We start from the raw sequence: 25,340 nt of genomic DNA on the forward strand, positions 1-25,340 counted from the left end.
AACTGAAAAACAAGCTTAAAAATGTCTAAGGGCATTTGTTGATACACATGAAATAAGCCTTATTTTATCCCTTAAAAAAAAAAAAGGAAAAATTGAAAAAAAAAAAACTAATCTTTATGAAAAAAAACTTGGGCATTAAATGAATCTTAAATGAGTATAAAGATTACATTAGCCTTTAGGATTATAATTACATTCCGTCTAAATACACTAAAATGATGCTAGCAAAATTATACAATTATTTGTTTTAATTTATTTGAAGAACAAACTCCAAAATAATTTAAAAAAAAAAAAATAATTTCTCGCATGCATTATTTTCTTCTTTCTCTTACAACAAAAAAAAAAAAAAGGATGGCAAATTTATTGGATGAATTGAACTAATCAAATTGCACAATTACATAATATAAATAAATTAAAAAAAAAAATAAAGAGATTTTAATCTTTAATTAGTATACTGAATATTTATTTATTAATGTTATCATTTCTCTTTTTTGTTGTTATCGACAATAACAATGAAATATTTATTTATCGTAAAAATAGTAAAAAAAAAAAAAATAATAATAATAGAAAGCGAAAGAGAAAAAGAAAAAAGAAAAGAAGAAGCTATTAATAGTATTAATCAATACTAGTAAAAATAATTAATGAAAAAAACTTATTTAATTGTTTAAATGAATTTATTTTTTTTTTCGCACATTTGTAAGAAATTATATAAGTAATTAATTATTATTCTTCCACTTCCTTTTCATCATTTTAGATATTTTTTGTGTTTGTTTTTCGAAAATTTTAATTAAGATTGATTAATTTAAAATTTGGACATGTAAACAAGATGAGAAAAAAATAATATATTTGAATGATTTGTGAAAAATATTTTAATAATATGATAAATCCTAATGGATAACATTTTCTTTTCTCATTTTTCACTTTTTTTTTTTATTTCTAACAAAACTTTTGACATTTACCACTGTGTGATCAAATTCTTTTGGAAAATGTTTTAGGATAAAAGATGAAATGATAATATCAATGTATATTTCATTTCATTTTATTCTTTATCATTTCTCCTTCTTTTACCTTCTTTATCTCAAAAGAAAAAAAAAAAAAAACTTAAGCCAAAAAAGAGGTAAAGGATTTTAATTAAAAAAAAAATCATAAAAGCGATAATACTTATAAAATTCGTTTCCCATTCAAAAATAATTTCTGAATAATCTTTCATTCTAATTTATGATTTTTTTTTCTTTCTTCTTACCGCTGTAATTGGATTTTTTTTCTTCTAGCAAAATGATAAACATATTAACTACATACAATTTATCAAACCTTTCGAAAAAAAAAAAAAAAAAAACGAATAAAAGTTAGAAGAAAAGAAAAGCAATAAATTTTAAATAACACTACATTACACATATGAAATAATAATTTAAATAAATTAAAAAAATTTATTTTATTAAATAAATATTAAAAAAGAATGAAATGCATAAAATTTATAAATTATTTATTAATTTATAAATTATTTTATTAAAAATTATTTATTACTGTAAAAATTTTCTTTTTTCATTCATTACAACATTAATTTACAACATTTCATTTTAAATCAACTCATTTCGTCTCATTTATCATTCATTCTATCACTCATTCAATTCATTTTATCAATTTATCATTCATTCATTCGATCATTCATTCATTAGTTGCAAGAAGTAATAAAACCATTTGAAAATAACGAATTGTTCAGTTGTTATGACAACTCTTCCACTATTTTATTACATTAAATCTAGTTTAGTTGAAGATGTCAGTTGTCTCAAATATTATGCTTACTTCTCTATCTCTCTCTTTCTTTCTCTCTTCTCATCTCCTTCTTATTTCAAATTTAATTTCAAATATTGTATTAAATATGCTATAAAGTATCTATTCTTCTTGGCATCAATTTGACATGAAATTCAACTATTAGATATGAATAGTTATTAAATTATCATTAAAAAATATCAAAATTTTAAATGTTACAATACGTATTTTTTTCTTTTTGTTTATTTCAGCAAATAAAGTATTTTTGGTATCAATTGGTCAATTCTAATAAATCGATCAGTCATTAAATCAATCGATCGGTCAATCAATTAATCATTTGTTGACTTTTATCAAATGGATATTAATATTTGTGAAAATAATTTGGATCCTAACAGTATATTTGAGGAAGAATTATCACCGGAAGGTAATTTTAAAATAACTGTAATTTAAATTTAATCACTAATTGCACTGATATTTTTTATGTCTGATTTGATATATATATATTATGAGATAGTAATTTTATTAAATAATTTTGATTTTTGATGATTATATTAAAAATAAACATACACAGACACACACACACATACATACACACACTGTTTGGTGAATTAAACCGGCACAACATCATTGTTTGCTCATTTTACCGGAAAGCAATCAGGATTTACTACTAAATGAAAGTATGATTATACTAGAAATGTAATCTTATCAATTTAATAAATCATTGTTGATGCACAAATCAACTAATACATTTGCATGGTATTGTTTGCTCAATTTTCCGAAAAATCGCAAAGATATATGTGCATGTATGATTCCATTAGAAATATAATTTGATGAAATTAATATATCACTATTAGTATATAAACCGGTTAGATCATTTTTCAAAAAATTTTTCAGGTTTTGCATTGTTTTTCATATTCATTATCTACACTTTCATCATTTTATATACCATAATGTTTTTTTTTTTTTTTTTTTTTTTTTTCTTAATTTAATTTTTATTAAATTTTCATTTTAATACAAAAAAAAAAAAAAAAAATGGGAAAGTATTGAAAAAATCGTTCAGATTTAAATAAAACTAACAAATGGTCCAAAGTTGAACTTATAAGAGAAACTGAAATCAAAGAAAAAAAAAAGAAAATAGAAAATGAGAAAAACTTATAATAAAAATTTCAATGAATATTTACATTGTATAAATTTGAAGTACTAAAAACAAAGAAATGAAAAAAATGATGGAAAAAAGATCATTTATAAAAAAGAAAAAATATTAAAAGATGTACATTTCAAAAATTCAAATAACTGAAAAATGCATTTTGCTGCTTTTTTCAAATTTTATCTTTCAAAAAAAAAAAAAAAAAATGAAAAATTCGTTCTTTTTTCACTTTTTTCTGTGTAGAAAACTTAACAACCAATATGTATTGAAAATTTTCAACACAAATAAATATTGAAGTATTGAAAAAATGAAAAAAAAAGATCTGTTCAATGATCTTAGCACTCACTCGTCTCAACAATTAACAATCATTTTATATATGAAAAATATGAAATCATTGCATTCTGTTGTTGTTATTGCTATTGTCATTGTCATTGTTACTATATTTGGTGTTGCTATTCTTATTAGTGTTGTTATTGTCATTGTCACTATATTTAGTGTCGTTATTGTTACTGTTATTACTACTGTTATTATTACTGTTCGCTGATTTATATCATTGTTATTGTTTTTATTTGTCGTTTGTTATCACAGTCTGTTGTCATTAAACTTTCTATTGTTGTCGTTAATGCTACTGTTAATGTTGTCACTCAATTGATTTTGTCGCTCTTTATATTCTTATTGTTATTATTGCATAGTGGAGCAAAAAAAAAAAAAAAAAAAAAAAAAAGCAACGAGAATTTTTAAAAAAATAACAAAAATTATTTAAGAGAGAAAGAAACGATCAGTGTATATGAAAATAAAATTTTATTTCAGCACATGCACATAACCATTATGTATTTCTTAACTTTGTATAAGTTCACGTACGCCATAACCAGTTTGTATGATTATATTTTAACAAAGAGAATTTTCACTTAGTTTTAATTTATCACTAATATCATTCACTAACGAGTTCCCACGTTTTACGATTTCATTGAATGAGAAACTTGTTTTAATCTTATATCAGTTCGCATATGTTAAGATTCACCTATTGATAATTTCATTGATTAACTATAAGCTGAAAGAACTTCAACATAATCTTAAGTATCACTAGAGTATTTACATGATTTCATTAAGTAAAAAATATATTTTACCTTATATAAGTTCACGTGTTTTACGTGTTCTACAATTATAGTTATGCTATTGGTTAAATTTTATAATGGAAAACTTTATAACGTAATTTTACGCATTTGTAAGGTTTATTCTACAGTTAGCTGTCCAGTAGATTTGTTACTTTTGTTTATTGCATAATTTATAAGTATTAACATTAAAATGATCTAACTAGTTAAACATATCATAACAAATACCTTTAATATTTGCAGTACCATTTATTACATATGATAATATAACAAGCTAAATAAGTTATCAAAATAGCAAAATTATTAAATTGTTTTATTTTAATCTAGAAAATAACAAAGACTAAAGTAAATAACTAAGAATTGATTTTAAAAAAATGTTTTCCTCTGATTTTTCAAGATCAAATTTTTGACCATTTTAAAAATGTTCTTTTTGCTTCTCCTAATTTTTTCTTTTTTCTTCTTTTCTTTCTTTTTTTTTATTTGCTTATAAATTTAATTTCTAAACAAACTTTCAGTATTTGTCAACTTCAACATTCCAAAGCATTCATTGAAATCAATTCATTATCCTTTGCAAATATTTAAAAGAGAAAAGAAACGAAATGAAAAGAAAAGGAACGAAAAAAGAAAAAATGAAAAACTTAAACAAATTTTTGCTTCCCATTTTTCCTTCTTTTTTTTTTACTTTTTGTGAATTTTCATCATTAAATTATTGTCAAATGTTTATTGTTGTTATTTCTTTAAGCATTTAGAAAATCTTTTAAATATGCAAAATTTGTTGAAGATTATCAAAATGAAGAAAAAAAGTAAATTAAAATATTAATTCATATGCATCATTAAATGCTTGAAAATTTTTCATTCAAATGATTTGATAACTTAAAAAGATAATATTTGTTAATAACTTATTTAGTAATGACACTGATAATCTCTTTGTTATCTTTTGATGGAAGTTTACAGTCTTTTGTAGTTGAAATATTTAAGAATAAAAAACAAGGAAGGAAGAAAGCTTTTTTAAAAAATAATAAGCAAAGATTATTTAATAGAAAATATTAGTTTTTTTAGCAGAGAAAACAAACAATAAAGCTTAGATTATAATATATTTTAAATTTATGTGTTATTTTAACAGTTCAAGTCATCTTTTTTCTTGTTTCCATTATTATAACTTGGAAAAAAAGTTTTTTAAAAATAATTTATGCAAGAATATCAATCGCTTTTTATGGTAATAAAAATTATTGATATTCAAAAATAATTTTGTTCGATAATTAAAAAAATTTCCTTTGTACTTTACAGCTTTGCATTTCTGTTCAAATTTTAAATGAAATAGTTGTTGATAGGGCGTTAAATTGAAATGAGATGAAATGAAGTGATGAGAAGTGAAATGAAACGAAGTGAAGTGAAATGAAGCAAAGTGAAGTAAAGTGAAGCAAAGTGAAGTAAAGTGAGGTGAAGTGAAGTGAAGTGAAGTGAAGCAAAGTGAAGTAAAGTGAAGTAAAGTAAAGTGAAGTGAAGTGAAGTGAAGCAAAGTGAAGTAAAGTGAAGCAAAGTGAAGTAAAGTGAAGTAAAGTAAAGTGAAGTGAAGTGAAGTGAAGTGAAGTGAAGCAAAGTGAAGTAAAGTGAAGCAAAGTGAAGTAAAGTGAAGTGAAGTGAAGTGAAGTGAAGTGAAGCAAAGTGAAGTGAAGTGAAGTGAAGTGAAGTGAAGTGAAGCAAAGTGAAGTGAAGTGAAGTGAAGTGAAGTGAAGTAAAGTGAGGTGAAGTGAAGTGAAGTGAAGTGAAGCAAAGTGAAGTAAAGTGAAGTAAAGTAAAGTGAAGTGAAGTGAAGTGAAGTGAAGTGAAGTGAAGTGAAGTGAAGTGAAGTGAAGCAAAGTGAAGTAAAGTGAAGTAAAGTGAAGTGAAGTGAAGTGAAGTGAAGTGAAGCAAAGTGAAGTAAAGTGAAGTAAAGTGAAGTGAAGTGAAGTGAAGTGAAGTGAAGTGAAGCAAAGTGAAGTAAAGTGAAGCAAAGTGAAGTAAAGTGAGGTGAAGTGAAGTGAAGTGAAGTGAAATCAAGTGAAGTAAAGTGAAGCAAAGTGAAGTAAAGTGAAGCAAAGTGAAGCAAAGTGAAGTAAAGTGAAGCAAAGTGAAGTAAAGTGAAGTAAAGTGAAGCAAAGTAAAATAAAGTGAAGTGAATTACTCATTAAAATTAATTATCCAACTATCAATTCCTCATTAATTACATTTTAGACAATTTCCAATCAATTACATTTTGCCATTAATTACATTTTAGCTTTTAAAAATTTTAAATTATTTGAAAAAAGTGTATTATCAAAAATTTGCGTATTATTGATAATATTGAGTGCTGAAATGATTAAACATTTCAATTATCTCAAATTTTAATAATGTGTATAGTGAATAATAATTTTGCATTAAAATGGCAAGCAAATAATTTGAATAATAAATTCATCGAGTTAATTAACTTCTTCATTCATTCATACTCACTGCTTTCATTCTTTCATTTTCTAAACTTAAGCTAACATGATAAAATGAAAATGCTTATCTGCAATTCAATTTATCCATTTCACTTGTCCAATCCTGAAAAAGTACTTTAAAGTTGAAAAAATAATCCAAGCAAAATGATTAATAATATATAAATCATGTAATCAAAATATAAAAGCAAAAGTGGGTAACATATAGAAAGTAAATAAATAATAACTATATGCGATTTTCATCTTCCAAAATTTAATTATCATTCATTGCACAATAAATAGAAAACATTGCTAAATAATGAAATAAATAATTAAGGAATGAAAAATATCAAAATATTAAATTATATATATGTAAGAAAAAAATTCACGTGATTTAATTAATTATTGTTTTTCTTCAATTGTTTTAATTGCTAATTATTCATTAATTTGCAAAGAATATATTAATAGCAAAAAATATACAAAAAATAAAAAATAAAAATTATATGGAGACTCGTATAAATTTAATTTTCTACTAAAATTTCATTTTCATCTATTCTTTTTTGCATCCGAAAATTCATTGTTTTTTTTTTTCGTTTCATTGTTTACTTTCTTATATAATTTTTTGCAAAATTAGTGATGAATTGCATAGAATTGATGGCATAAAAAAGAAAGAAATATTTTTTCATCAACAAATCATAACTTTTGGTTTAATTTAGTTGCAAAAATTATTTTTCAACAAAATATGTATCAATATTCATTTTTTCCCTTCCTTCCGCTTCGTTTTTTATTTTTTCATTTTGTCCAAAATTTTTATTGGTAGGAAGAAAAAGAAATTTCGTGTGAATTAATAGACTATTTATAAATTTAATGTGAGAAGAGATGAAGTGCAAGTGGATACCGTTCATTTTGCGCCTTCCGTACTTTCTCGCTTTTCTTTTTAATTTTTTCTTCTTCCTCTTCTGTTCTCATATATTTAGAATTTTGCATTTAATGCTAAAATTTAAATTTTTGAACTGATTTTATTCTATTTCCTTTTCCCTTTTCATTTTTGTTTTCTCGCTTGTTAATTATCGTTATAATCCTAGTAATACTATTGTTAATCATTGTTAATTATTATCATACCATCATTATCAATTTCCTTTATTATCATTATTGTCAATAATAAATTATCATGATTATTACTTTAATGCTACCATTATCATCGCCATCACTATCATCTTCATCATTATTCTCATCATCTTTATTATAATCATCATTCTCTCAACCTTGATCTTATTATGGTCAGCATTATTATCATCATCAAAATTTAAATTGACCATTTTATTATGAGTGTCGTTTGTCATTATCACTATCACTGTTTCAATCTCACCATTATCATTGCTATCCTTTCAGTCTTATCATTATCATCATCGCTATTATCTTATTGTAAACTTTTCAATTATCATTATCATCATGCCGTTATCATCAAAATAATCTTACTAATATCATTCTTTTTGCTAATTGGTAACATGAAAACATATAAGAATTAGAGAGAAATGACATAAATAAAAAAAAAGAGAAACAAATGACAATAGAATTTGACATAAAAACGAATGAAATCAAAAGTTGGAAAAAAGAAAAAAATTCTACAGCAAAAAAAAAAACGAAGCGCTTCTGTCCTTTCCTTCTTTCCTCCCTTAATGTTATCATTTGCTTTTTTTCTTTCTTCAATTAGCTTCAAATAAATGATAAAGCGGTAATGTACAATGATAATAGCATTTATCCAATCTTATCTGAACGTTAACATTTCATATCACATTTTCACCTATTATCTCATATGTATATTTATTCCCAAACAACTGTTCCTTTCAGTCCTCTCATAAATTCATCATCCTATCATTGCACATTTTCATATATATAATCCTTCCTTTCTTATATTTCAATAATTCAATCAAAGATTTCTTCATATTTTAGCAAAATAGAAATCGATGAAGCGGTAGAGAAAGTGCTCGATTAACTGATTGATTGATTGATTGTCGGTCGATCGATTGATCGATTAATTGATTGTTTAATTGATCACATCCTTTTGTATTTATTTTGTCTTTGAAATGATCGATGTATAAATGTACTATGTATAAGTTCAAAATGCAAACATACAAATGTCGATGTACACATATATACATATACATACATACATGCATGCTTAAACAGACATACATACACAAATACATTCACATACACACATATATGGGCAAACACATGCACACACAAACAAACGCACATACACTCACATACATGAAGTTTGAAATTTGCAAATTTATCTCTGTGAAATGATCGGAGTCTGTCTGTCTGTGCGTGTGTGTGTGTTTCTGTCCATATGTATGCATGTGAAGAAAAGTTTGTCATACCAAAAGATACAGAAAAAATTTTTAAGAAAAGTTTTTGTATATACATATATATACTAATATGAGTACATGTATAGTGTATCTATGTATGTGTGTGTATGTATGTGTGTGTGTGTGTGTGTGTGTGTGTGTGTGTGTGTGTGTGTGTGTGTGTGTGTGTGTGTGTGTGTGTGTGTGTGTGTGTGTGTGTGTGTGTGTGTGTGTGTGTGTGTGTGTGTGTGTGTGTGTGTGTGTGTGTGTGTGTGTGTGTGTGTGTGTGTGTGTAGTCAATATACAGACATATTTGTGATCATTTGTCGTCGATTTGTTACTGATCATTACGATATGGATGTGCTAGATGTAAAGTTTGGGATAAGCTTCACGTCGGTTAGCTCAATGTTATTTCTGACAAGATAGCTTAGAATGAGTCTCTCTCTCTCCTTCTTTCTCTCTCTCTCTCTCTCTTTCTCTCTCTCCCTTTGCTCCCAGTTTTGGTTCCAAAATGTATTATTACAACTGTTACCATCGATGATTCCTTCCTCTTCTCTTCTAACAATTTACATTAAATAATTCTATTCTATTTTCATCCATTCCGGAAATTTTCCAATCATTCAGATTAATTCCAATTTTACTATAATTCATTTGTTTCTTTATTTATTTATCTTTTAGGTTAATTAATAATAATAATTGTTATTATTATTTATTTTTTCGAATTAAAAATTACGGTAGTATAACAACTAATATTTAATTGTTATTATTGAATTTTGGTAATAAAAATGATACGCAAATATTTCAAAAAAAAAAAAAGTTATATTTAAATTTATTTATGAGATGCCGGGATTATTCTCATCTTGGAAGCCACGTTTTCGAACACGTAAAACATCAGATTCGGAACGTTCATCAGTTTCTTCATCAGTACCACCATTTTTACATTCTTCTTTCTCGCCTACTCCGTCTAATTCACCAATGTCTAAACATTTGAATAAACGTATGGTGCATTTTCATGAAAATGGTAATTATTCATTTCTTTTGCTTTTTTTTAAAAATCTTTCTTACTTTTTATTTAAATATTTATTTCAACTTTTTAACGATTTTTGATTATTGAAATGTTAAAACAAAGTTGGTTAATCTGTTAATGTAATTTATTTCTTTAAAAATATTTCATTATTCAATCTGATAATTCCACTTAGCATTTTATTATGAATGTATGATTTAAATGAATACTTACATTTTAATTATTACTTTTCCTGTTATTATGAGTGCTTTTAGTTTATTTTAAAAGATTGACAAATTTTTTGCCAAATAAAATTTTAATTCTTTTTCTCAAATAATAAATAAACTGCAGAATTTATATTATTACATATAAATCACTTAGTTTAATAAATATTTAAAAATTAAAACGGATTATTCCGCCTTGTACGCCTTGTATACAATCATTTTTAAATCTATTTTGTAATATCAATAAATTACCACAATTTGATTTACAAATTCCTTCCACTTTTTCCACTTTTGTTATCCTTAGTTATTATGAATTATTATGCTGTTATCCAAAAACACATAAGTGAATAGTTACAATTAAAATGGACAAGCAAATAAGCAAAAATAAACAAATAATAAACAGAAACAATAAGGAAGTGAATAAGCAAATCATAAAGGGAGAAATAAACAAATAAAATTACGGAAAAAACATAACGGAAAAAGCGGAATAAAGGGAAAAAACAAATGAATTCACAAGTAAGCAAGAATAATAAAAAACAGATGAATATGTTATTATATAAAATAAGTAAACAAATAAATGCATAAATAAGTGAATAAATAAATAAAAAAAAATGCAAACTATAATTGCAATGAAATTTTTGTCATTTATTTTGCTGTCAAATAGTTTTTTCCTCTCGAAAATTTCAATTCCTTTCTTCAGTTAATTTGTTTGTTTGTCAAGGTCATACAATGAATTAAATGACAACATAACAAAATATGTTTTTTTTTCCCTTCTTTTTTCTAATCCGAAATTATATATGTATCCTTTGTATTAATTCTTTTCCATGTCTTTTTTTTTTAAACTTCTAACCTTCAAAAATTTCTAACAATTCCTTTTTCTAATATTCTCACAAAAAGCATAAAAGTTAACAATTTCTTTTTCCATCACATTAATTTCAATTTTAAGATTAATCAATGAAATATGAATAAAGTTTGAATATTATATAGTGCATAGAATATGAGTGAATCATCTCAGCCAAATTTGGAAGAAGTGGATGTTATGATAATAATCAGTAGCAGTAGCGCTATTCTTATTATTTTTATCATTATTATTGCTATCATCACAACTATTACCATTATTATTGTTCTCACCACTATTATTTATTGTTATTACCACTATTATTTATTATCATTATTGTTATTATTATCATCATTATTGTTATTATTTATTATTATTGTTATTATTATACAATTTCACTTATTTTGGTGATTGATGCACAGGCATATTTCTTAATAATAACAATAATTTTACTATTATTGCTACTATACTAAAATAATAGCATTAATGACAATAATAATAATAATAGCAATAATAATAATAATAATTACTATTACTAGTGGAAGTAAATTGAATTAAAATAAAATGAACTCCAATTATTTCTTTTTTTTTAAAATGAAAAATATAATTTAATTTTTAATTTATATAGCATAATTATAGAATGCAAGTATAAAATTGATTCTTTCTTTCAAATCTATTTGATAAATCCATAGCGGTAGTAAAAATATATTGAAGCTAGCAGATTGATAAATATGTTACTTAGCATTTTCAGTTGTATTGTCTAAATTTTAATTTTAAAAATTGATAAACTCTTCAAGACATAAAATTTGAAAAGTTTGCAAAAAAAGGAAGGAAAATTTTTGCTCCATTAAATTTTACGAATGATATAATGCAATGAAAGAATAATTAAATTAAAATTTCTCTATGTTAAATTTAATGCATTATCACATTTCATATTTCCATTATTATTTTAATATATTATGAATTTAATTTTTAAATTTCTTCCAGAAACAGTTTTAAAAGATAAGAAATATGATGAAACGATAGAAATGGGAAATTTTTGGTGAAAATAGCTGAATTAATTATATTTGACTTTTATAGAAACAAGAGAAATTCATTAATTCGATTAGTGCAATAAATATATGCGTAGATTACTGTGAATTTATCAATTTAATAGTCTATACAATAAATCTTAATAATATGTTATTTTTCATTTAAAATTTGTATACAAATTACAATTTCATCCACCATCGCTAATTTTTTCATTTTTAATTTTTGAATTCTGTCATCAAACATATATTATCAATTTCTTATTTCATTCTCAAAATTTTGTCAGTCAAAACTTTTCTACTCATTTTCAGCTTTTGTTTGCTAAATTTGCATCTGATCACCGATTTATTTTAGTTATCAGAAAAAAAGAAATCGTCATTTAATAATTAAAATTATTTGAGCTATTTTTAAAAGTCATACTTACCTGGTATTTTTTTTTCACCCATCTACCTTTTTCTATAATAGGATAACTTGAAAAAGCTGGAAATTATTATTTCCAATTTTTTAATCACTTATTTTTCAAATTTTATCTTTTGAGAGAATGTCGTTAATATATGTTGCTAAATTTGTCATTTTTGAAATATAATAGTAAATTACCATTATATTATCACAGATTTATTTATGCAGCAAATTAGAGCAAATTTAGAAAAAATTAGTGCGCATTAGGAATAATGCAAAAGTTACATTATAAATGATAATGAAAAAATTTGATTAATTGCTATTTTCATAAGAATTCATTTAATTTAATTACCAATGAAATGAGAAACAATGGGCTTATAAATTTTGAAAATTGATGGTAAATTTGGGAAAAGTGGTGAGAAAAAACACTGAAAATAAAATGAAATATAATTATTGTTGTCAGGAAGAACAATTGATAATGGGTGCGGGAAGTTAATTACCATTGTTAGATATGATTAATTAAAAAATGGAACATATATAATGTTTTATTGTAATAGATCTAATCTAGTTGATAGTTTCTTAAAGTGTAGAAATACTAAAATTCAAATCAAAGTTTGTTTTTGTTTTTCTGAGTTTTCAGCTTTTCTTTACTTTTATTAGTATAGCAAAGTTAAATAAATGTTATGCAGTAGCAAGGTCACATAAATATTAACAAGTAAATAAATCATTTGGATTGAGTGAAATGTACATTTACAAGTTTTCGTACTGTAGTAGAAATTAATTAATTGATAAAAATTTCAAATGATTAATTCATATTACGGAATAATTGATATTAATACTCTATGTGACAGCTATTTATTAGTAATTATTCTGATTAAAATAGATTAGACAAAACATTTCAACTAATTAATTATTTGAAATAAATAAAGTAATCTGATTAGCAAAAATAAAGTGCCGAAAAAAAAGTGAAATAAAGAGATAGGATAAACGAATAAATAATGAAAATAAGAATTAATATTTCTGATGAAAAAAATTTGATTAAAAATGTTTTATTATTTTTTTTTTTAAATATTTTTATCAGCAATGACTATTGCTAATGATAAAGAATGCTAAATAAATTTAAATTAAATTAAATAGTACACATGAGAATATTTTTTCAATTTAAGGGAATGAAATTTTATAGAAAGAAAAATTCAGTCGTTTAAATTGAAAAATCTAATTAGCAGTTTGAGTTAAAAAACAAATAAGCAGAAAAACTTCACCTTACACTTAGTTTTAAAAATGGATACTTTAAAAAATAAAAAAATGATATATTTTTTTATAGGACTGATAAGCAATCGGGATGGAATAGTGGATTGGAAACAAATTGATGATAAAAAGGTATGCGTTAATTGCGCTGGCAAACAATTCAATCATTGAATAAAATTTTAAAAGGAGAGAGAAAAAAAAGTGGAAAGAGTGAGATATCAATAATAAAATGAATTGTTTGTGTAAAATGAATTGTTGTGTTAAAATTAAATTTTAAACTATAAAATGAATTGTTGTGTTAAAATTAAATTTTAAACTCTTTCAGATTGACAATAAATCATTGAAATGTATAAATGAGGAATTTGTAAAGATTTTTAGAAGTTTTCTCTTTTTTTTAACAAAATATATTGAACATATGTTTAAGAATTTGAGAAATTTAAAAAGAAAAAAAAATTTTAAGAAGAAAGGAAGCAAATTTAAATAAATAATTTATTGATAATAAAAATGAAACCATTTTCATTTCTTTTTTTCTGTTAAGGCACCATTGGCAAGCAGTGAATTAGATGAAATGAAAGATGAAGCACAAAAAAGTGATAAACAATTCTTGGAGTTATCAGTATCACAGCAGCAATTCGAACAACAACAACAACAGCAACAACAACAACAACAACAACAACAACAACAACAACAGCTGCAAATGAATGACAATTTGAATGAAATAAAAAGTGTCGATGAGATTCATTTGAATGATAGCCAAGCAATTAAAAACAGATCATTTGGTAAATAATTTCCATTAAAATTAATGTATTATTAAAATGAAATTTATAAAAAAGAATTTACGAAAAAAATCACAGATAGCTCTCTTTTTTTTCAAAAATTTATAAAGTTAAAAAAAAAGACATAAAATTCCTTTCGATTTCACTCAATTTTCGATGCCTATTTTATTAAATTGCTATTTCCCACAGTAAATTATTCTTTTTTTCTCAATATTTAGTCAAAACCTAATTATGAGAGAAATAATGAACGACAAAAATTAATTATTGTAAAGTTTATTTATCATAATTAATTAATAAATTTCATTTAAAAAAAAATGAAAAATCTAATTTTTTTTTGTTGTAAATTCTTTAGAAGAATTATTTTAGGTGTGGTATATCTTGAATTAAACGATGAAGTTAAACGAGCTCTTTTGCCACCATCGGTGCGTAGCATTGATACTGTTCGAGCATTATTTCTACGATCCTTTCCACAGCTAACATCACAGTACCTTAGTCTACCATACGTTAAAATTTACATTCAAGAATCCTCGAAAGGACAACTTTTTTACGAGCTTGATGATCTCAGGTAAATATGCTTAATTAATTTGCAGTTAATAGCATTAATCATTTTATATTTTACTTAATATTCATCTAACTTTTTCTTTTTTTTGAACTTTCCATTGATCATTGCTGCTATAATTACTTTTTCGAGCAGCCTTTTTTTTAAAAAAAACGAGAAAATTTTGAAAAAAAAAGAGTAATTATTATTTGCAAAATGCGTAATTATTACAAATTTGATAAATAAAAAAAATTACAAATTTTACAATTTTTTTTCATTAAAAAATAAGCAATGTGGATTTAATTAATGCCAATATTCATTACTTTTTGTAAAGATTCAATAGAACTTTTCATTAAATCATAGCAGATTTTATAATTTTTTCATAACAAAATAAGCAAATATAAAAATTGCTAATTTCAAAGGCTTATGTAAATCTAATTCTAGTAATAATTAATTAATTAACTGATTAAAGAACTGTTAAGTTTTTTTTCATCTTTTAAAAGGGAAATAAAAAATGAAAATAATTCATTCAAATAAAAAAATAAAATGAAAAAATGTTGCGAAAAGTAAATAATAAACATCAGATGTAAATATTAAAGATGAATACAAAAAGTTTGAAGAAAAAGATTCTAAAATGGAACTTCAAACAAATTATTTCATTTATGATGATACAATGTATTGCTGTAAATGTTTGAAAAAGCGAAAGTTATATTTGATAATCTAACAAATGTTAAAATTTTTAGCAATTTTCAACTTCGATTTCAATAATTTTTATCGAGTAATCAATTAATTAATTTTTTTCTAAAAATTATAGTTATTATTTCATTGTTCAAACATTTTTTTTTGGAAAAACTAATTTAAACGAAATTCGCTTAGTCATACTAAAATAAATAGAAGCACACATTTTATGTATACAAAGCTTTGTATTCATTCTGTCATTCTAAAAACCGCCGAGTGTCAACCACTTCTTTACTTTTTTTCAGATCACCACTATATTCAATAAAGCAAAATTTGTTCGTTTGAAAAATTTTAAATTTGTTTAATTGGATAAGAATTTTGCTAATTTCTGAAACTTTTAATGAAGTTTGTTTAAATTCATTAAATTCTAGAAGCATAAAGTTTTTAAATATTCTTGTTCTGCTTTTTTGTGTTGTTAAAAAGAAATGACTTTATTTTTCAGCTGATATTTTGAAAATACTGAATTTTAAATTTTTTTTGAAAAAATTGAAATTGATCGGACTTGATTGAACTTTGAAAATCAAGCAAAAGATGCATAATATTCTAATATTCTTTCATTGCAATAAAATCAACAAAAACGAATAACAATTTAGCAATTAAAAATAAAAAAAAATAAAAAAAAAGAAGCAAGAAAAAACTTTCATAAATAATTACTTTATTTTTTTAGAGATATCAAAGATCAAGCAGTACTAAAATTACGTGAACAATCAAATGGATATCAAACGACACAGTCGAATCGTTTTATCAGTAATCATTCATCGCTTGACTATTTAAGTGAATCGGAAATTGATCTGATGGATTATCGGAATCGTGTACCGGCACATCGTTATCGACCAGCAAGTGCTTTAGATAGTCGAATGCTCTCTGCTGCGGGTACTATTAAATCAACCAGGTATTTCAGAAATATTTTTTAATTTTACTTTTTTTGGTAAATTGTCGAAATAGCATGAATTTACTGATAAGAATGGTAAATTTATATTGCTAGAATTACAAAAAAAAAAAAAAAAAAAAAAAAGTAGTTTTAATTTTTTGAAAATTAAAAAAACCATGATATTTAATAAGTGATAGTACCTCTGCAACTGTTTATTCATTTAATAATTCAAACGGTATTTTAATAATATTTTAATACTTAATAATTTGCGCAAGTGTAGCATATTTATTCATTTGGTAAGTTAAGCAATAATTAAATAATATGATTACCATAGAATAATAATTTGTTATAATAAAATGTTATTGCTACCATTGTTATTATTATTGCTTTTATTGTTATTGCTATTATTGTTGTTGTTATCGTTGCTGTTTTTGTTGTTTATTGTTTGTTGTTGTTGTTGCTGGTTGGTTGCTTGCTGTTTGGAATTTTTTATTTGAAATTTAGTGACAACTAATACCAACTAGATATTGTTTTATTTCAGATCTCCCATATCATCACGTTTTGATGCATACTGTGATCCTTATGCTAGTGATACAAGTAGTCAGGAACGTTCTGGATCAATTACGCCAATAATTGATAAGGAAGCAAGGCTAGTTAATTTTAAAATTTTAATAATCTGAAGTGAAATAAATTTTTTTATTAAATTTAATTGTTGTTAACAATTTAAGAAAAAAAAGCATCCATTACATATATTTTTGTCAAATGAAAAGTTTCAGTTCTATGATGTTAAACATTTCCTTTACTTGATAATACTGCAAAAGCAAAAATTTTTAGTTATACCACAATTCTTTTATCAAAACTTATAATATTTGAAAACATTATATATATTTTACAAACATAAAATTATACGATTAGATAATTTAAATATCAATTTACATTTAAGTACTAATCGATACTTTCATAGATTTAATAAATGATCTTTTGAAACCGAAAAATGCTCCAATTTATTAATTTTCATACCTTAATAGAATAATAAATGAAGAGAAAAAATAATCTGAAATAATAACAATCGTAACTTTCGTTTCTTTTTCTTCGTTTTCTTTCTAATTAAACTGCTCATTAATTTCTTCCTTTTCTTTTATGTCCAGTAATATAATCCTGTTCTTTTATGTAAATGCGACTGAAAAACTTGAATTTAATTATGGAAAGATATTTAACGGTATTATAAGTACGATTTTGCTCAATTAAATATGGCAAATGATTCATATGTGATATTTTTCTTTTTTTTTTTATCATTTCGATTCAGTAATTCTTGTCAACAATTATTGCATTTGAAATGCAATAGTGAAATGATGATGCCTCCCACTGACAATTATCAATTTAAAAAGGGAAAAAAATTGATATAATTTGAGGAGAAAGGAACAGAACTGATATATAAGAACAAATGTATTTAGTGGAATATTATAAAGAAATGAATTTTTAATATAAAATTCATTATTGAATTACTGTTCTTTCTAAAAATTTTCAAAAAAAACTTGTAATATTTTAAAAAAAAGTGTTGGAAATGGATCGTTTCTATTGTTTTTATTTAAATTTTGAAAAGCTTTTCCAACATAATTAATATGTTAAGTGTGATCTAAATTTGATCGTTGTATTGTTTAGATTCCGCATGGAAACGATGGAACGTCAATTAGCAGGTTTATCCTCTCTGGTGCATTCCGCACTGATAAGCAAAGGAATGAGCGAAACGAGCCAAAGAGATATGGAAGAATTACGAAAACAAATTTTAGCACTTCATCCAGACGGTTTCTAATAATCATTATTTTTAACACTATTACTATTATTATTATTATTATTATTATTATTATTTCTAAGCATTTTTTCTTATTGTACTGAACATTTCATAGGCATCTTTCGTATTGCCAACATTTATAATTTGGTTTACTTTTTTAATTGTGTGCTTTTGATAAATTCACTCTCTTCTTTATATCAATGATTTTAAAATTCAGTTTACATTTTAGACTGATTTAGCATTATTATTATTATTATTACTTAAAAATTATAGTAGCATCAATTGCATCAGAAAGCAGTATACCAAGCACTGATCCGTCATTGATAGATTCTGTATTTCTAAATGGTGAAACACAACAACAAATTTTAAAATTTAAACGACATATAATTGAAATGCAAAATCAATTAAAACAAATTCGACGTACAGTACAGGTATTTTTCATTTATTATTGAAAATAATAACCAAATAAAAAAAGGAAATCAATCAATAATTCTTCTTCTTTACTTTATTTTCTTAAGATATCGTAACTGTTATTAAAATTTATTGCAGATGAATACGCAAGCGTCACGTGATATTTTATCAGATGCATTTGATCGAGTTCATCAGTACATTGCAGATTATTTGGGTGCAACGCCACATCGCTCATCAGCGCACGTCAATGATACACTTAAATCGGAACACATTAATCAAGTTGCTAATCTTCAAAAATCATTGCAGTGAATTTTTTTTATTGATAACTTAATAAATTGATTTTTTTTTTAAGAAAAGAAAAGTGAAATATGCAAATTTATTGCTTTAATTAATATTTATTAAAAAGACAGTGATTTCATGAAATTCTTTGAGATAGAAATGGTTAAAAGTATTTGATAGAGACCAATACACACTAAATGGTATAAAATTTTCAGAATATTTGAAGAAAATGTTGAGGAAGTGAGACATTTGGTATTAAATACAAATCGGAAATTACGTATGAGTGAAGTGGAAGCATTTACTGAAACGCTTACAAGAATTGGTCGTAATGCAGCAAAATTAAAAAGTTTGCTCATTAATTTTACTTATTCATTTATATGTTACGAAAATTGCTTAACTTCTTTATTGGAAGACGTTTTCAAAGGAAAAAAAGATCAATTTTTTTTTTTTTTTTAGCACAATTTCCAACACTACAATATGAATTACAAAAGGAAATTAAAACAAATATGGAACGAATTGTTTGTGAGGAAAAATTCATCAAAGAAGAAACTGCACAAATTGATCAGTGCTTACGACGTTGTAAAACATTAGCCAATATGATGGTAACAATGAAAAAATTAGCAATGGTCCAAGACCCAAGTTTAAATGTCTCAAAAATTGAAAAGAATAACAACAATCGTACATTATTTACGCTTAAAGAAAATGATTCAACAAATAATTCTACTAAATTTATGCAAAATAATCAAATAAATGGTTGCAATGATGCAGTAAATATGCAACAACAAATGGTGAATGAAAAAATAAACGAACAAATATTACCGCCATTAATACCACCACCGCCAATTTATTATGAAGGTATTTCTCGTTTTTTTTCTTCACATAAATTTAAAATGTATCAATGATGAAAACAAATTACCAGAAACTTAAGCAATAAAAAAGAAAAGTATTTTTGAGTATGAAGTACAAATTACTACATTTTATTAATGGCAAATATTTTCTTTTGGTAGAAATAATATTTAAATTTTTTGATCCTTTATTTGATCTTTTAGTAATTATAGAAAAACATAAATAAATGATTAAAAACTTGTATAACGCAATATATATATATATATATATGGAGAGAGAGAGAGAGCATAGATTAATAATTGGGTGATAGAATTATTCAATTTAAATATTTATTAAGAAAAAATGACTAAAATAATTTTTGATTTTTATTTAGGTACTTCAACATGTAATTCAAAAAGAAATGCAGATGCGAATGTTTTGGATACAATCTTAGATGAACTAACAAATACGGTAAAACGTGATATGCGTTCTAAATCAAAATCACCCAATTCAACAATGTCAGTTTCAAATGGTCGAAATGGTCCACCAAAACCGCCCGAGCGTCATTCGACAATTGATGTTCGAAATCGTTTTACATCATCTGAAATACATGAAATGCAACGTCGAGCAATTGAAAGTGTTTCACCTATTGCAGGCTAGTTTACATCAAACATCGCAAAGTATTTCATCTAATCAAAATTAGCGAACATTTTAAGGCATTCAATCCATTTTGGATTAATTAAAGAAAGTATTTCTAAATTTTAATAAATTCGATGGGATGATGCTACAAAAAGTAATATAATATTCGAATTTAATAATTAGCCATTTCTTATTATTCATGTTTTATCTCAAATATTCGATTATCAAATTGCTATTTAATGGACTTTCATTTCAATAAAACTAAGTATAATTCAAAAAATTTGCATTTTAATAAAAAAAATAAAAATTTTATAAAAGTTTTCGCTTTTTTTTATTCCCAAAAATACTGTTATCATGATTTTCTTTCTCTCTATCTTTATCTCCCAGTCCCTTTCTTTTTCTCCTTTTATTGCACAGCACTGCTAATTAATTATCATTCACGAAAGCTTCCTTTTCTCCTTTCTTTTAAATCATTGTTTTGTTTTGTTTTATTTAACAAAGATTGGGAGAGAACGATTTATAAAAGAAAAAAAAAAAAAACGGCTCGTTATTTCTCTAAATGATACTTGAAGACATTGTTAGATTGATGTATTTGAATAAATGGCGCAAAAGTACTAGCGAACAGATGTCGATGTCTTTCATATGACAAGTGATGAACATATGGCAAAATATTTCTGCAAATTACTTATTCCATTCCATTTAACGCCTAAAAAAAATACTTCCTTTTCCACTTAAATTAATTATAAATTTACATCGAATTTTGGGGCATATATTTTAATATCACTAATATATTACAAATATACTTTTGTAAAGTTAAATAATTTTCAATATTTATCTTTACAAAATAAAGATAATAACTGAATTAATTGCGAAGTTCATGAAGTTTTATAATATTAATCAAATTTAATTAATGATTATTTAGAGATTAACTGGTGAAATTTAAAAAAATTTTTCCTATCTACAACAATATGATTGTATTATGAAAATTATGACCATCAATTGGATGATTGATATTGATGAAATATTAAAAAAAAAAAAAAAACTAAAAGTAATACAATTAATCATTGAATGACAACTTAAGCAGAATAAATCTTATATTATTTTACTTATTGTTTTATCAAAAATTCAACAAAGTAAATTGATAATTTTAAACAATCCTAATAATAAATAAAAAAGAAATTCGATTTTCAACATTAATTTTTAAGATTAATGGCAAAAAATCCAAGAAATAATAAATATGTGTGTTATAATTTACTTATTAAATCAATTGTTTTTTATAAAATAACCGTAATTTTAGCAAATAAACAGAATGTGATTAGAGAAATTTGTAACACTGCTATGTTACTATGGTGATAAAATGAAAAAACGATGAATTTTTTTAGCAGTTCAATAAAATATAATAAAACTTTGGTCTTTTTTTCTTGATGGAATATATATTTAGAAAAAAAAATAAATAGTCTAATTAATTATTAAATAGATGACTTAAGCAGAATGAATTAATTGACTATTTTTAAGAATGAAATATTTAAGTATTCAAATTAAATTTCAGGAAATCATTCAACAGTAGCAATGGAATTAGATGGGCGACAGGAAAAATTAGTGCAAAAGCAACGACAATTGCATAGTCAATTTGAACAATTACAACAATTATGTGCGCCATCTAATATTATTTAAAGAAGTGCAAAAATTTGTTTACTTTTCATTTTCTTTCTTTCTTTCTCTTTTTATTTATTTATTTTTTGTTTAACTTTGAAATTGTCAACAAAATTTTATAAAAAGAGGACAGGATTAAGAAAGAGAAAAATTTATGTAAGAAAAATTGTTTAAAATTATTCAAAATGAAAGTACAATTAAATAAAGAAAAAGAGGAAGAAAAGGTAAGAAAGGGAAGTTTAAATAAGAAAATAGCATGTTTTTATTAATTTAAAAATTTTATGGACTTTTTTTTGTGTTTTATTTTTTTTTTTCTTTCGCTTTTCTTTGGACGAGAAATAGATTGTATCTACTCACTACAAATAATTCGAAGTTTAATTAAATAATAATCAGTAAAAATGAGAAATTATGCATATTATAAGGCACTCACTAGTAATAATGAATAATTAAAATTAATAATTAAATTATAGATTGAACTGCATTATTTAGTCTTGTAAAAACAGAATTAATTTACATTTGTGATGAGAAAAGATAATGTATCATAAATAACCGGATGAACCGAAGCATTACGTTACGTATGCTGGATATTCTCATCCGTGTTTTTTAATCATTTCAAATTTAATTTGAAACAAATAGAAAACAACGATTTATAATTGTTTAATTTAATCTAATTTAATTTTATGTTTGTATGATACGTTCTTCTCGAAAATTTATTATAATATGGAAATAATATTAAAGTTGTTTTTCTCAACTCATCCTAGTCATTCATTTATCATTTATTTTATTCTTTCTTTTTTAAGACTTACTAAATTTCTCATTTCGAGTGATTATTTCATGTTAATCTTAAGTTAATCAGTTAGTAATTCTTTTTTCTTGCACATCTGAAATACAATTAACTGCACTAATTAGCAAAATAAAAAGAAAAATATCTTCTGATGATTAATATATGTGGGTTAAATGGTTTTAATTGATTTTTTTTTTTTTTTTGCTTGATATTTAGAACTGAAAAATTTTATGCGACATATTATCAAAATTATGTAAACGTAGAACCTTTCCGAGAAATCAATCAAATTCATACATAATCAATAAATGACTAATGCTTGCCTACTACTGATGATGCAAAATTGTAGCCTATTTTCTGCATATATTTATTTGATCAGTTTATCAGTCTGATAAAATTCTCGAGCCAAAAAATGAATAGCAATAAGTACAATGGTTGCAGAGCGAAAATTATTACAATGGCAATAAATAAACTTTAGTCATTTGCTTGTTTTAATCGTTGCCGCATAGTTTAAAAAATCTTGAAAATTTTCTTCCAGCATTTAAATTTTACAAATGCATCAACAAAGGATGAAAATTTCACACAAATAATCTTTTTTTTCTCCTATTTTCTTTTCAATCTAACAAATGTATATAACAAACTTTTGCTAACTTTTTCTTGTCTAAACACGAATATTCCAAACTATCCCAGTTCTTTCAGATCATTTTTTTTTTCAAAAATTCCCAGGTCATATTTTATTTAATTGTTATTCTAAACCAAACCTCAGAAAAAAGTTCGAATGAAAACATATACAATCTTAAAGCAATTTCAACCGAAAAAGAAAAAAAAAAAAAAAAAACTAACTAATTATTGAAAAGTCATACCAAAAAACAAGAAAAAAAAACCGGAAGAGTCGCATTTTAGTGCTTTACAGAAGTCAAAGGAGGTATCCAGATTTCGCGTATGCCATTTTAATATAATTTTACCAGAATGTATTAGCAAGGAATGAAGCTAGGTAATATATATTCATTTAAGGTAATATATAATTTTTCGAGCCAATTCAAACCAATATCAGTACAAGCTCAGTTAAGCATATTAGAAACTCCGGAAAAAAAATTCAAAAAGCATTATTAAATAGTTAGTTTATCAGGGATAATTTAAAAACGATAGTATTTGATAAAATACAAAAATTTTCAATAATCAATATCAAACATGAAATTTATCAAATGGATGTGAAATTCTAAATGTGAAATATTTGAGTGTTACTTGTTGTCTTATTCAATACCTCAAATACCTACACACTCATAATAACCATTCGAATGATTATTTTTGGTTCATTTAAAAACTACTTTTTTTCTCTCCTTGCTTCAATTTGTGATTGTACAGCTTGTGCAGATAATGAATCCATTTGTTTCAACCAATTCTCAAAATCTTCTAATTGTTGTTGCATCTGTTTCTTCCTAAATACCGTATAGTAGTTCACACCCATAAATGTGAATTTTATCTGAAATATAAAAACAAAGGAAACCAAAGAAAAAATGCATCCAGATGGAATAAGTATGCTGAAATTTCTTCGCTAATTTCAAAAAAAAAAAGACAAAAGAATTTATCCATAGATTTATAAAAGTGATTAATATTTGCATTAGTTATAGATCACTTTTTAGTTATTCATAGATATTATTTAATATTTTAACAATGAATTAAATTCAGAAATCATAAATACGGAAATTTTACAGATGAAAAAAGAATAAAGCATTAAAAGAAAAAAATACTTTAAATAATTCAAAAGCTGCTCCTAATAGTATACATGCCGGAAACCAATAAAATACATCCGGTCCAACTAATTGAATGAAACGCTTGCTACGTGAAAACATCTGGAAAGAATTTTAATTACATATTGAAATATATTAGCTGAATTCAAATTTCACGACAACGAGAAAGGATTAAAGAAATTTTTAATTAATTCTAGCATAGCAATTATAAGTTATTTTTGTGGGAAAAACGAAAACGAATTTTACAGAAAAATTTCACTGGCAAATTTCTTCTTATAGAGAAAAAACTAATTTCGATTTCAATAATAAAATCAGAAGGAAAAAAAGGACGAAGAGAATTAGAGTAACCGTAAAAACGATTAGGAGAAAGTTAACCATAAAATTAAACTTGAGTGATTGGTAATGCAGAAAAAAAACACTAGGCAAAAAACTATAATTACCACAAAAGGAAAATTTCGACAAAATTCAACCAATCAAAAAGAGAAAAGTGAATCATTCCGAAACTCTCCAATTTCCAGGAAATGGAAGAGTATTTCACATTTTACTCCATCTTTTCATGAATTTCAAAAAAATGACCGCCAATTAATTCCGATATTTCATATGTATTGATTAATCAAAAAAAGTATCAAGAAAAAGTCATCAAAAAATCGACGGATTTCATTTATTTCATCAAAATAAATAGTGCACAATGGTTGAATTACAAAATGTGAACAATGGAGGCATAACAATT

The 25,340-nt window shown here is 24.2% G+C and overlaps 2 protein-coding genes across 2 annotated transcripts; one reads left to right on the forward strand and one right to left on the reverse strand.

Moving 5' to 3' along the window:
- Window positions 1-9,655: 9,655 nt before the first annotated feature.
- On the forward strand, window positions 9,656-22,099 carry Bm7074 (Uncharacterized protein; the record flags this gene model as incomplete). Its single annotated transcript, XM_043076575.1, has 13 exons — window positions 9,656-9,836; window positions 13,633-13,688; window positions 14,095-14,335; window positions 14,699-14,897; window positions 16,276-16,500; window positions 17,021-17,128; window positions 18,142-18,284; window positions 18,545-18,702; window positions 18,821-18,987; window positions 19,177-19,307; window positions 19,418-19,816; window positions 20,181-20,441; window positions 21,975-22,099. The coding sequence occupies 13 exons, from the start codon at window positions 9,656-9,658 to the stop codon at window positions 22,097-22,099; spliced, it is 2,394 nt and encodes a 797-aa protein (XP_042932509.1).
- Window positions 22,100-24,183: 2,084 nt separating this feature from the next.
- On the reverse strand, window positions 24,184-24,712 carry Bm1467 (Uncharacterized protein; the record flags this gene model as incomplete). Its single annotated transcript, XM_001892826.1, has 2 exons — window positions 24,184-24,342; window positions 24,611-24,712. 2 exons carry the CDS (start codon window positions 24,710-24,712, stop codon window positions 24,184-24,186), a joined length of 261 nt encoding a protein of 86 aa, XP_001892861.1.
- Window positions 24,713-25,340: the final 628 nt, after the last annotated feature.

The sequence above is a fragment of the Brugia malayi genome (assembly GCF_000002995.4).
Source record: "Brugia malayi strain FR3 genome assembly, contig: Bm_v4_Chr1_scaffold_001, whole genome shotgun sequence".
Classification (NCBI taxonomy): Eukaryota; Metazoa; Nematoda; class Chromadorea; order Rhabditida; family Onchocercidae; genus Brugia; species Brugia malayi.